The sequence below is a fragment of the Delphinapterus leucas genome, chromosome 20, assembly GCF_059928025.1.
Source record: "Delphinapterus leucas isolate spDelLeu-1000000601 "Yukka" chromosome 20, BTC_Dleu_Yukka2, whole genome shotgun sequence".
NCBI classification, from domain to species: Eukaryota; Metazoa; Chordata; class Mammalia; order Artiodactyla; family Monodontidae; genus Delphinapterus; species Delphinapterus leucas.
Window position 1 is genome coordinate 11,301,522 of NC_143148.1, and position 14,103 is coordinate 11,315,624.

At 56.4% G+C, this 14,103-nt stretch overlaps 1 protein-coding gene across 1 annotated transcript; it reads left to right on the plus strand.

Moving 5' to 3' along the window:
- Positions 1-534: 534 nt before the first annotated feature.
- CADM4 (cell adhesion molecule 4) lies at positions 535-14,071 on the plus strand. The gene is made up of 9 exons (XM_022585487.3): positions 535-642; positions 9,434-9,580; positions 9,888-10,040; positions 10,310-10,444; positions 10,858-11,022; positions 11,149-11,239; positions 11,636-11,808; positions 12,558-12,686; positions 13,194-14,071. The coding sequence occupies exons 1-9, from the start codon at positions 579-581 to the stop codon at positions 13,301-13,303; spliced, it is 1,167 nt and encodes a 388-aa protein (XP_022441195.1). The 5' UTR covers positions 535-578; the 3' UTR covers positions 13,304-14,071.
- Positions 14,072-14,103: the final 32 nt, after the last annotated feature.

Below are 14,103 nucleotides of genomic sequence, written 5' to 3' on the forward strand. Positions count from 1 at the left end.
ACCTGCCCACTGAACACCTCTCACACTCACCTTTCCCACCAAACTCCCCCTCCCTGGACACTCAGCCTCACACACATCCTCACTCAGCACTCTCCCCTCCACACACACCCGCACCGTGGCGCACCCTTCCAACAGCACCCTCACCTTTCACGTGACACACTCCCCCTCACACACCCCCTGCACGCGCTCCCCTCTTCTCCATCACCCACCCCCTCTGCCGTCACCCAGCCCCCGCACTTTCCGGCCGCGAGTCGAGCTCGCACACGCCTCCTGCACGCCTCCGCCCGCAGACCCCCAGCTCTCCGGCGCCTCCCCTCAGTCCGGCTCCCCCAACCCTCTCGCGGCGCCCTCTCCCCCATTGTCTGGGGCCGCCCCGCGTCTCCCTGCCCTCCCTGCGCCGGCCCCGCCCCGGCCTCTGAGCCCCGCCCCCCGGGCGGGCAGGGGGCGGGGCGAGGGGCGCGGGGGCGGGGCGGGGCGGGCTGCGCGGGAGGTGCAGGTGCCGGCCGGGAGCGAGCGGCGGCGGCGGCGGCGGCGGCGGCGGCGGCGGCGGCGGCGGCGGCGGCGGCGGCGGCACCACCATGGGCCGGGCCCGGCGCTTCCAGTGGCCGCTGCTGCTGCTGTGGGCGGCCGCGGCGGGGCCAGGTAGGGTCAGGGGCCGGGGCGGGGGGCGCGCCGCAGTGACAGCCCGGGGGCCGCGGGGCCGCAGAGGCGGAACAATGCGCGCGGGGCCGGGCCGGGCCCCCTCCCCGGGACAAAGCGCAGCGCGGGCCGGGAGCCGCGAACCGGGAGTCGCGAGCGGGGGAGGGGGCGCGGGCCCCGGCCGCCGTGCCGCAGCACCCCCCCACCCCGCACAGGCCCCGATCCCGGCGGGACAAAGGGCCCGAGACCCCCAGTCCAGCCCCAAGCCAGCCTTCTCGGGGCCGGCCCCGCTGTCCTTCTGTCCGGTCTCTGGGTCCCTCTGTCCGCCTGTCTCTGAGTCCCTCAGTATCTCTCCTTGTCCCCCTACCCTTGTCCTCTGTCCCTCAGTCTCCAAGACTGTCCCTCTCTGTCCCCCTTTCTCCTTGCCTCCCTGTCCCCCAGCTCTATCCTGTCTTTGTCCCCTACATCTGTCCCTTGGTCTCTGTCCCTTTTTACTGGGTCACTCTGCGTGCCCCCCATCATCCTCTCGACTCCCTTCTCTGCCCCCCTGTATTTTTGCCCTCCCTCTCTGCCCCTATTCTCCTTCTCTGTCCCTGTCTTACTGTCACCTCTGGTTCTCTGTCCGCCATCTGTCCCATTCCCTTGTCTCTCTGTCCTCTTTCTGTCATTTCTGTTTCTCTAGCCCCCTCTATCACCTATCTCCCTCATTCCCCACTCTCTCCCCTCTCTCTGTCCCACTGTCTCCCTGTTCCCTGTCTCTCCACCTCTCCTTTCTACCCCTGCCTCTCCTTTCTACCCTTACATCCTCCATCCTGGGCTCCCCCATTGCCATCTTTCGTTTCTCCATCTCTCTATCCCTCTGTGCCCCTGAAGAGGAATTGAGTCAGGGAGGGCATCCTGAAGGGCCCTGGAGGGAAAATGTGTATGGAGAACCTTGGCATGTGGACACACACGTGGAATCAGCAAATGCCTTCCAAACGCTGCCCCTCCCCACCCGTTCACACACCCAGGCCACGACCTACAGAGAAGCCCCCTCCAGGACCTCCAGGGAGCCCTCCACATACCCTTATCACGCACAGTGAAAAGCTGGAGACCTCCAAGATAGGGTGACCCTGAGATCCAGGACAAGGTCAGGAAATGTCAGCCCCACACTCACACTCTCACAGTGTGTGTGCCTGGTACCTGCCACAGGTCACCCCGTCCCCGGTGGGGGAAGCCACTCCTGGGGGGAATGGATGACTGGGAGGTGGCTGAGCAGAAGTGGGAGGGCCGTATGTCCTGTAGAAATTTGGGAGCTGTGACCAGATGGCACAGGGCTGGGGGCCTGCCTGGGTTTAAATCCTGGCTCTTGCCATTTGCCAGGGTAGCCAATGGCAAGCACCCTTCTCTCTCGGGGCCTTAGTTTCCCTTTCTGTAAAGTGGGGATGTTGAACTCGGTGACCTGAAAGGAAAGGAACTGCAACTTGGACCCCTGAAGGGGTTTCTGGCAAGCTGGGTGCAGTTACACCTTCCCCACTTGAGTCTGAGGCAAAGCCTCCCTCTCCTCTCCTCAGGGCAAGGTGAGGGGCAGAGTGGACCTGTCACCCTCCACCTTGCTTTCTTTTATAGTCTTCTGCCATCGCTTCAAAACTTTCACCATTACCTCCTTTCTTTGTGGTGGACATGCCACAATTTCCCAGATGAGCACTTTGGTACCTTAGCTACATCTCCATCCAATTTTGTCTTTCTTTCTTTCTTTCTTTGTTAGGCACTAAAACCCAGGCTCATAGACTCCTAGGACCAACGAATCCAGTAAACAAAGAACCTGAGGGTATTTTAGAACCGTTGACATCTTTAGGCTTCCAGAATCCCAAAGTCTTTAGAATCTTGACACCTTTAAAGTTCTAGATCTTTGCTGGTATTAGCATTCTAGCCTCCTGATATCTTCACAATTCTGAAACCTTGACCTCTTGGAGATCCTGAATCTTGACACCTCTGACATCTAGAATCTTGACGGCTTAGAATCGTGGGAATTTGGATTCTCAGAATCAGAGTATAGCCTAAGATGACCACCTTCCCAATTCGAGAATCCTTTCTCCAGCACTTCTTGTGGCTTGTCCGTTGTTTGGTTTTAAAGTCACTGCTTCCTGGTACACTAATCCCTTCTATAAACTTTCTCTAAATAAAATGGTGTGGGACTTAACGAGTTGGGAGAGAGCTAGGTGTCATGGGAAGCACTCTGGAACCAGGCCTCTCTGATGTAATTCTGGGTCAGCCCCTGCCCTTTCCCGCTCTGAACCTCACTTCCCCTTCTGTAAAGCATGGAGTAGGCAGCTGGAGTACCTGATCTCAGAGGACCCTTCATGCTTTCCTTTTCTCTGGTTATCTCTGAATGGCTTTGGCCCCCAGATTTTAGGAGTTGTCCATGGTCCCCACGTTTCCCTTTTAGTCACTCCCCTTCCCCTCTCACCTTGCCCAGCCAGCAGGAGTAGGGATGGAAGATGGGGTTCATTTACACCCTTTCAAAACTGTATTCTCTTTTTCCTGGCTCCCTCATCTACCAAGAATACCAGCAGAGGCTGATGAGATGTATGCCAAGAGAAAGAAGGGGTCCAGGGTGGGTGGGCGAGAGGAAGTGAGAGAGAGATGGGTTGCCTGCCCAAAGATGCCCACAGGCAGAAACAGAGACCCACAGGCCAGGAACTGGATGGAATAGAAAGGAGCAGAGGAAACAGATCTCCAGATCCAAAGAAAAGATAAAGAAGCTATGAAGAGTTGGGGGGCTTTGTGGAGGGAGAGTTTGTTGATCCCGAATCATGTTTCCCTCCCAAGTGACTCAGTCTTCCCTCCCTCCTAAAGCTCTGCCCAGCCACTCTGAAAACAGGCTTCTGTCACTGATCCTTACCCACCCATGAGCCAAATGCCGGAGTCCCCAGAGTGGGGGTCAGGTTCCGCGATGGATTCCAAGACCTTAGACGCAGCAGGGCTGGGGCCTGGGGTGGGTTAATGTCGTGTGAGCCTGGCCTGTCCCCGTCTTGGGGAACACAAAGGCAGCTTTCTCTCTCTGGGTGGGGTGAGGGGCGGGGGGTGCCGGGAGACCGTTGGACTCGCCAGCACCCATTGGCCTGTGGCACCAGGACACAAGCACCCACTGGTTCCTGCCTGTGCAGACCCCGGGCCCGTAGGTCCTCTGGGAACCGGGCACCAAGGCTCCTCAGCTGGCACCCAGTGGGGCAAGAGGGCGGCTGCAGAGCCCGGGCTCCTCTGGAAGGGGGCAAATAGAGGGCGCTGGGGGTGGAGGAGAGGACAGTGGGTGCTCAGTGCAGGCTCACCCCCTTCCTGGAGCAGGAATTCTTCCCCTGACCCCAAACCCAGGGGGAACCTCTGGAGGACTCCCCTACCCCCTGGCTGGGCTTGAGGCCCGGAATCCAGGGAGCTCTAAGTATCCCAGGAACGTGAGGACCACAGGGGGAACTTTGTGTGTGAGCTGCTGACTCACCCCTACGCCCCCACCTGATGCTTGCTTCGCAGACAGGAGGAGGACAAGCGCGCTGCGGAGCCGGGCTGTGTTCTGGGGGTTGAGGACTGTGGAGCTGGAGTCAGAAGTTCCCAGGAGGGAGCTGGGGGCCTGGACTCTGGGTCTGAGCGGGGAGGGGCGGGGGGCCTGGATCCTGAGTCTGAGGCGGGAGGGGCCGGGGGTCTGGACTCTGGGTCTGAGGGGGGAGGGGCCGGGGGCCTGGACTCTGGGTCTGAGGGGGGAGGGGCCGGGGGTCTGGACTCTGGGTCTGAGCGGGGAGGGGCCGGGGGTCTGGACTCTGGGTCTGAGGGAGGAGGGCCTGGGGTCTTAGACTCCTGGATCTGAGGGAGGAATGGAGCTTGAACTCCTGTGTCCAGAGGGAGAAGGGGGCTGGGGTCCCAGACTCCTAGATCTTGATGGAGGGTGGGGTGGGTACAGACTCTTGAGTCCTGAGAGAGGAAGGGGCTGGGGGTCCCAGTCCACGTTTCTGAGGGAGGAGGGGCTGGGACCCTGATGCCTAGGTCCTTCGAATACAGGCGCCTTCACAAGGCTGAGTTGGGGAAGAATTGATGCTTTGTGCGAGGATGTTCGGACTCCGCCATTGATGGGGGGCTGAGGGGGGGTTCGGTCAGGACGCAGGGATGTACCACCTCCGTAGGGGAGGATGTGGGGGAAGGAGGCATGATGCCACGAGCCCCCTGGGGAGAGGATATGGAGGTGGTGGCTGTGACCTTCCCGGAACTGTGACCTTGAGACTCCCTTGGGTATTCGCTGACTCAGGACCCAGGAAGTACTCCCCCCACTCGGCTTAGTCTCCGTGGAAACATCCACCAGCTGTGTAGTCTGGACCCCTGACTCCTGGGTCCTGAAGGAGGAGGGGGTTGGAGGCCCAGAATCCTGGATTTGAGGAGGGAGAAGGCTGAGGGCTTGGGGCTTCAGGATTTGAGGGAAGAAGATGCCGAGGACCCCGATTCCTGATCCTGATGGAGGAGGGCACCAGAAACCAGGGCTCCTGGATCCTGGGAGAGGAGGCAGCTGCGGGGGCTGGATTTCCAGGTCTAAAGGAGAAGAGTGCTGGATTCTGGGTCTCTACATGTCACCTGTTCAGCCACTCTTCCCCAAACCCTCCCCAGTCCCTTTTTCCAGTCACCATCCCCATGACGACTCCAGGCTGTCAACACAGTTTAAAGGGCCAGTGCCCCAGTCCCCAAGCTCAGCCCCTCTCTGACCAGAAAGTCCTGCCTCACCACCCCCCAACCCCGAAACAAAAGCTCCTAGGACATTAATATTCCAGGCACAGACACTGTTGGTTACTGACTCCTCAGGAGGGGGAGGGAATAAGACAAAAGCCCCCCACCCTCACCCCATGTGCACCCTCAAGCAGAGAGCAGGGGACACATTTGGGGGGGCAGACCCAGAGGTCCTGAGGGCTCCCAAGAGATGTTGAGTTTCTGCCACTGACTTGCCTGGGACCCCTGAGCCTCGTTTTCCACATCTATAAAATGGGGAGCTAGCATTGGGCTAGTCCTGAGGTCCAGGATCCACGGATAGGCTTCAAGATGTTTTTTTTTAAAGTACCAGAATGTGCAGTCAGGCCAATTCTCAGGTGGATGGGCATGTTTCCGGAAGTTATGATAACAGCAGCTTTGCACAGAGGGCTCCCTGAGCCTCAGGTCCTGGGCTAATCCTTGTGAATCAGGCATTGGCATCATCCCCACTTTACAGACAGGGCATCTGAGGCTCAGAAAGGTTAAGCCAGTTGTCCCAGGTCACACAGATGGCAAGTGGTCCAGCTGGGATCCACCCAGGTGTTTAAGATGAGAATAATGTGATGTCACAAAGTTGTTGTGAGGATGAAATGAGATCCTGCCTGACACGTGCGATTCATGCATCAGTCTCCCCAGAGACATCCCCATGCATGTGCCTCCCCAGGCACACTTCCAGGCGCTAGGGTGCAGCAGTAAACCCAAGGGGATTACATCCCTGCCTTCATGGGGTGTATATTCGAGTGATGAGGGACAAACAGACAACAAACAAGTATGCAAATTAATAAAATAAGTTCAGTGAAATTTCCATAGAGGAAGTAAAACAGTGGTGATGAAATAGGAAGTGTTCTGGAGGGGAAGGCCCAGGGAGTGAGCAAAGGCGTCTCTGATCTGAGGCACAGAGGCCTGAATGAGAACAGGAAGCAGTCCTGGGATGATCAAGGGGGAAGAACATTCCTGGCAGATGGAAGAGCCAGTGCAAAGGCCCTGAGGTGGGAACAAGCTCAGCATGTTTGAGGGACATCAAGGCCAGTGGGCCCAGAGTGAAGTGAGTAGCAGGAAGGTTGTCGGAACTGTGGTCAGAGAAGGGCCACCACCAAGCACCTTGAAGACCCAGGGAAGGGGTCTAGATTTTATTCTAAGGACAGCCTTCAGAGTATTGTAAACACTCTGGCTGTGTTGAGACTGGCCTGGGGGGAGGCAGGTGGGGAAGAAGGGAGACTCATGAAGAGCTCTTGAAGGACCAGGTAACAGATGGTGTCCTTGGACTAGGTGATGGTAGGTGAGGTAGCCAAAGGTGAACAGGTTTGGGATATATTTTGGAAATAGAATGGATAGATCTTGCTGATGTTAGAGGTGAGGGAAAGGGTGAAAACTTGCATGACTTCTAGGTATTTTGGTCTGAGCCACCAGGTTGTGACATTTACCGAGACTGAGAAAACGTGGGAAGGAAAATATTTGGGGCAAGGATTGGACATGTTAAAACTGATATTCTGGGAAGGACTAGATAAACTCCTAATAGTGGCTTAAATTCACAAAGCATTGTATTCAAAGATAAAAGAAGCCAGAAGTAGGCATCCAGGCCTTTTATGGCAGCTCCACATCATCACCAGAGACCCAGGCACCTTCCAGCTCTGGGTTCCAGAATTCCATCGCATCCTAGTTCCATAAAGGTGACCTGGTGGAAAAAGGACTTATCCCCTTTCTTTAGAAAGTCCTCTCAAAATTATCACATGACACTTTTCCTGATATCCAGTCGGACAAAATTTTATCACATGGCCTCACTTAGCTGCAAAGGAGTCTGGGAAATTTCTCTTTCTGCTGGATATAGGGCAACCGTAAAATACAACCAGGGTTCTTTTTCTAAAGAGAAAGGGAAGAATGGATGCTGGGTAGGAAGCTAGCTGTCTCTGCCTCTTCTCCCCAGAATTAATCTTTTCCGCCCCTCAGCCCCCAAAATCAGGTTACCTGTCCCTCTTACAGGGACCATTACACTTCTGATGGGATTTTACAGTGATCTGTGTCTACCTCCCCATAAATATTGAAGGCCTTCCAGGACAGGGACCTCATGTGACTCATCTCTGGGCACCCAGCCCCTGAAAACCTCCCCGCTGCTCAAATGAATGAATGAGACAGTATGTAAGAGACATGAAGCGATAGTTGTCCAGCATTTAAAGGTAAATAACCAGATCTGATCATGACTCTTTCCTGCTTCAGTTTCTCCACTGGCCTTCAGGATAAAAGCTAATCTCCTAGCCTGGCATTTGAGGCCCTTCATAAGCACATCCCACAAACCCTCACCAATGCTGGACACTTTTCACCCAGAGAACCAGGAATGGATGTGGATGCAGGTTACGGAATCAGAAAGATCTGGAGGCAGACCCTGCCTCTGCCACTCTCAGGCTGTGACCTTGGCCAAGTCATTTTCTCTCTCTGGACCAATCTTCTCATCTATAAAATGGGAACTGGGAAAAAAACAACAACAACTGGGGATTGATAATAATGCCTCCCTTGTTCAGGTATTATGATGATTAAATGGAAATTATATACGTAATGCCCCTAGCACAAAGCCTGGAACAGGAAGTGCCTAATAAACAGAAGCTATTTGGTTATTGTTGTTTTGAAGATGATGGTGACAGTGATGATGCTGTTGATAATTAATCTCAGCTTTGAGCTTTACGCTGTTTCCTTGGCTGGGAACACCCCCTTACTAACCCCTTACCTTGTCCCTCTGTTGGATTAATCAGGGTAAGTTAACTGCTATAACAACAGCCCTGAAATCTCAATGGCTTAACGAAAAAGTGTATTTCTCACTCTTGCTACAGTCCTGTGCAGGCAGGTCACAGGGGGCAGGAAGTCAGGGCCCTGGGCTCCTTCCAGCTTGTGATCCTGTCCTCCTCTGGGTTTTTGGGAGTCCTCTCCATTCAGCCAGTATGAAGGATTGCAAGTGAGATGAGCCAGGCTGGAAGAGGGGTTTCTCTCTTCTGCCTACAGCCCATTGGCCAGAAATCAGTCACATGGCCCCACCTAAACACAAGGGATCCTAGGAAATGTAGCCTAATAGAGTGTGGTACCAGTTAACTTTAGCGGTGTTCGGAGACCCTCCAAAACATAGGTCTTTAAACAGCAATTATGTTTTTTGCTCATGACTCTGGGGGTCAGCAATTTGGACTGTATCAGTCGGGTATCTCTTCTCTTGGTCTCACCAGGAGTCACTCATGTAGCTACAGTCACCTGGTGGTGCCACTGGGGCTGGGTGGTCTGGGATGGCCTCACTCACATGGTTGGCAGTTGGTGCTCGCTTCCGGCTGGGCTTCTCTCTCCATGTGGTCTCTCATCCTCAAGGAAGCTGGTTCGGGCATGTTCACCTGACAGTGTCAGGGCAGCAAGAGGGCATGCACGGAAGCTGCAAGGTCTCTTGAGACCTAGGCTCCAGAACTCATACAATATCACTTCTAGCAAAGTGATATTCACTTCAAAGCAAGTCACAAGGCCTCCCCAGATTCGCAGGGTCAGAGTGCTTCATTAATGGGAAGAGCAGCGAAGTCAGCTCACAAAGGGCACATACAGGGATGGGAAGAATATCGTGGCCACCTCTACAGACAAGTTACAACATGTGCTCAGGTGTGAAAGACGGGGTTTGGTGAGCACATAGCAGTTTCCCGTACCTGGTGAACTCCTGTGCATTCTTTAAAATGTGGATCCGATGGAGCTTTCTTGTAGAGCCTTCCCTGATCACCCCTCTCCCTGGGTGGTCTTAGTCTCCACTTCCTCTGGGCTCCCAGCGTGCCCTGTGCTACCCCCATTAGAGCATATTCCGCTGGATCTTGACTGCACCTCCTCTAGAGCAGGGGACAGGTTTTCTCCATCTCCTGGACTCCAGCCTGCAGGAAGTGTTGGGTGTAATGAACTGAATGAGAGGGAAAGGAGAGGGATTGGAGGTTTGGATGGGCGAGGAACAGAGGGAGAGAGCAAAGACTGAATTGCACCCCTCAATGAGTCTCCTATCCTGTCTCTCTGTCTGCTGGTCCAGGGGCAGGACAGGAAGTACAGACAGAGAATGTGACAGTGGCTGAGGGTGGGGTGGCCGAGATAACCTGCCGTCTGCACCAGTATGATGGATCTATAGTTGTCATTCAGAACCCCGCCCGGCAGACCCTCTTCTTCAATGGTACCCGTGGTGAGTGCTGGGGTCTGGAATCCTGAGTCTTGAAGGAGGAGAGGGCTGGGGCCTGACAGAGGACAGAGCTGAGACTCTGGACTCCAGGGTCTGAGGGAGGAGGGGGCTGGGGGCCTGGACTCCTGGTCCTGTGGGTGGGAGGGCATGAAACGTTCTGGGTACCCAAGGGAGTAACTAGGTGGGCACCTTAGACGCATGCGTATGGTTGGAGAAAAGAGGCAGAGGGCTGAACTCGAAGCTCCCGGAGAAACGGTGGGACTTCTGAGGTCAGGATTCCCCAAGTTCACTCTTGTCGTTCACTCTCTAGCCCTGAAGGATGAGCGTTTCCAGCTTGAGGAGTTCTCCCCACGCCGGGTACGGATCCGGCTCTCAGATGCGCGCCTGGAGGACGAGGGGGGCTACTTCTGCCAGCTCTACACGGAGGATACCCACCACCAGATTGCCACGCTCACTGTACTGGGTAACGGCCTCCCCCTCCTCAGACCCATCCCTTCTCCTTTCTCCTCTGCTTATCCCTTATCCTGAGACCTGACCCTGGCTGTTTTTAACCTCCTGGACATCTGGTCCCAGTAAATAAGGCCGGCCTTCCTGACCTCTGGCCTCTGTGTTTGACCCCTGCCACCTGGGACCCTTGTTCCCTTTGGTCCCTGGAATCCCGCAGCCTGGTTACTTTGAGCCCACCTTGGTGCCTCCCTTGATCTCCTCCTTGCCCCCTTCTCCCTGCGGCAGTGGCCCCGGAGAATCCTGTAGTGGAGGTCCGGGAACAGGCGGTGGAGGGCGGCGAGGTGGAGCTCAGCTGCCTTGTTCCACGGTCCCGCCCGGCCGCCGTCCTGCGCTGGCACCGGGACCGAAAGGAGCTGAAAGGTACTACCTGGGATCAGGGATGGGGGTGGGCGGGGGAGGTGCCAGCGAAGGGCGGGACTTAAGAAGAGGCGGGGTTCCAGGAGGCATGGCTTGGGAAGGGCTGTTTATACGTGGGCGGGGCCTGAAGAAGAGTGCACAGCTTTGGCAGACACTAGTCACTCAATATATAGCTATTGAATGAACTGATAGATGAGAGGGCGTGGGGTGAAAGAGGGGTGAGCTTTGGGAAGAGCCACGTGGGGTGGTGGGCCTCTTTCGAGGACGGCGTGGTTTGGAGAAGTAGAGGCGAGGGCTGTGGATAAGGGGCGGAGCTTGGCAAATAGCCTGCTTCGGGACTGGCTTGGGGGTGGGGTGCTCCTTCGGTGGGCGGAGCCATAACGCCGACCTGACAGTGTCTGGGCGGGTCTTGGCAGGAGTGAGCAGCAGCCAGGAAAATGGCAAGGTCTGGAGCGTGGCGAGCACAGTGCGGTTTCGTGTGGACCGCAAGGACGACGGCGGTATCGTCATCTGCGAGGCGCAGAACCAGGCGCTGCCCTCCGGACACAGCAAACAGACGCAGTACGTGCTGGATGTGCAGTGTAAGTGCCTGGCGGGCCAGCACCCGGGGGAGGGAGTGTACCACCCCCCACCGCCTGTCCCCGGGGGAGTTCCTAGTCTGCATGATGACCCGGACAACCACTCTCTCATCTCACTTCTGCCCACAGACTCCCCCACGGCCCGGATCCATGCCTCCCAAGCTGTGGTGAGGGAGGGAGACACGCTGGTGCTGACATGTGCTGTGACGGGGAACCCCAGGTGAGCTCTGGGGCCTGAGACTTCAGTGTCCTGAGGAGAATAGGGCTGGGAACCTGGACACCTGTGTCTCAGGAAAGGGGACTGGGCTAACAGAGGGGGCTGCGGCCCAGACTTCTGAGTCCTGAGAAAGGAGGGGTCTGGAGCTAGATCGTGAGGAAGGAGGCCGTGGGGTCCCGGACTCCTGGATTCTCAGGGTGGAAGGGGCTGGGGGAAAGGCTGGGATTCCTGAGACCCTGGTGATGGGTGGAAGCTGGGTCCAGGACTGTTGGTTTTCTAGGAAGGAAAGGGCTAATAAGGACCCTCTTATTTGGAGATGCGGCATGTCTAGATTCCTGAAACGTCAGAATCGGGTGCTGACACCTGCGTCCCTAACTCTCATTATATACCCCTGCCCAGGCCAAACCAGATCCGCTGGAACCGCGGTAATGAGTCTTTGCCAGAGCGGGCCGAGGCAGTCGGGGAGACGCTTACGCTGCCCGGCCTGGTATCCGCGGATAATGGCACCTACACCTGCGAGGCGTCGAACAAGCACGGCCACGCGAGGGCGCTCTATGTGCTCGTGGTCTACGGTGAGGACGCGCGGCGGCAGGCCTGGGGGCAGGGCTCAGGGTAGGGGCGGGGCCTCCCGGGGTCTCCGCACTGTCCTGTGTGGGCAAAGAATGATTCCAGGGGGTCAAAAGCACACAGAGTTCTTATAGTTCTGGGGCCAGACTGATCGTCTGGGTTCAGATTCAGTTCTGCAGCGTCCTGTTGCGGGTAACTTCGTGCCTTAGTTTCCTCATCGGTAAAGTGGAAATAAACAACAGCACCTACCTCATAGGGTTGTTGTGAAGACTATATGAGCTAAATATATAAGGCGGTTGGAGGCCCCTAGCACAAAGTAAGTGTTATGTGTTCAGCTTCTATGACGGCGGGGCAGGAATTTTGGAGTGGTTGGGCCCTAGCTCAGCATGTTAAATACCTGGAGCGTTTCAGAAAAGATGGGGAGGGACTTGGACCTGAAGACAAAAGGGATGTGTTCTTTCTGTTCTCTGGGGGGTGGGGTGGGGCGGGGGGGAGGAGGCAGGTAGATATTAGCGAAATGACTCGGGGGCCGGGTCGGGCATTGTACAAACCTACACGCATTCCTTGAGGAAGCGGAGCATTAAGAATGGCACCAGGGGAAGGGGCCACCAGGTGGCAGTGATTTGAGGGGCGTGGCACATAAGGGGGCGCGGTTGGACGTGGCGTGCAGAATGGTTTAAGAGATTGGCAGCGATTGGCCCGGGCTGGGACCGTCCTCTGATGACCTGGGCCTGCCCCCCTGTCCTTTTGGCAGACCCTGGTGCGGTGGTAGAGGCTCAGACGTCGGTGCCGTACGCCATTGTGGGCGGCATCCTGGCGCTACTGGTGTTTCTGATCATCTGTGTGCTGGTGGGCATGGTCTGGTGCTCAGTACGGCAGAAGGGTGAGTGGGGGCGGGGTCTCAAATTCAGCGAGGGGTGTGGTTGGTTGTGGCGTTCGGAAAGGGGTGGGGCCTAAAACCCGATTCGAAAGAGGGCGGGCGTAGAGCCGGGAGGGGGAGGAACCTAGATCCAGGATTTGAAACCTGAGGCCCAGATCCCGAAAAGGGGCGGGTCTTTTGCTCCAGGACCCTAAAAGAGGTGAAGGGTTGAAGCTGAATTAAGACCATGCGTTTGAATTCCTAATTGCTGAGTTCGTTGGGAGCAGAGCAAGGGGATACTATCAAGAGAACGGATAAGGGTTTATCTTTCCGTGAACTTTTGGAGTCTTCCTAATTCTGCTTTTACCTCTTCCTCTGCCCCTGTTTTGCTCTTCCCTGGACTTGATTCCCTCTCCCTGTATGTTCCGTCTCTCTCTCTTCCTTCGTCTGGTATGTCTTGTCGGCCTCCCTGTCTGACTCTTGGGTCCACACATATCTGTTGCCTCTGCCCCGGGGTCTGTCACCCCTCAGGCTCCTATCTGACCCATGAGGCCAGTGGCCTGGATGAGCAGGGAGAAGCAAGAGAAGCCTTTCTCAATGGCAGCGATGGACACAAGAGGAAAGAAGAATTCTTTATCTGACCCCACCTCCACCCCAGGCATGGGCCTGGGCTGGGGTCCACCCCACTGCCAGCTGCAAAGACATTTACCGGAGTCTGGGATGGTGGGCTTCTCCCCCCACCACTAACACCTCAGACGCTTGGGCAGGGATGGGGGTGTCGGATGCCTGGGTCTCTGCAAGGGCCAGAAGCAAGGGCCCAGAGGTCTGGGTCCCCCAGGGGGGCAAGGGCCAAAGGTCCAGACCCCCAAGTCCAGGGAGGGCGGTAGGGATTGGGTTGGGGGAAGATAACTGGGGGAAGGCCAAGGCCCCTAGGCTGCAGAACCAGGTCTTGTGGGGAGGGGTCAGATTCTGGGAAGGGTGGGGTGGGCAGGGAAGGGGAACAGAGATATCTTTGGGGGTCCCAGACCCCATGCCAGCCATTGGAGGAGTTCCACAGAGCTCTGGGCACCTCTTTGCAAAGCCATGTTTGCACGGTGGGGGTAAGGGTGGGGGGGAGGGTGTGGAAACAGGGATTTTGTGTCTTTGTGTCATAACTTTGATGGGGGCGATGAGGGAGACAGCCTCAACTTTTCTCCAATCTCCCCTTCCCCAGGCTCCTGGGCTCTCCTTCCCTCTACCTCCTTCCCCCACATCTGTCCCTTCCATATTTGTCTCTCTGTCCACCCACTCCTTGGGGGGCCTTCCCCATCTCTCCTCCAGGCCCCCCGGGGAGGGAGAAAGGAGTTTGGGGGGAGGGTGCATTGCTCTCTATGGTTTTATATATAATATATTAAAAAAAATCAAAAATCTGTATGAAAATATCAGATTGCGCCCCCCTCCC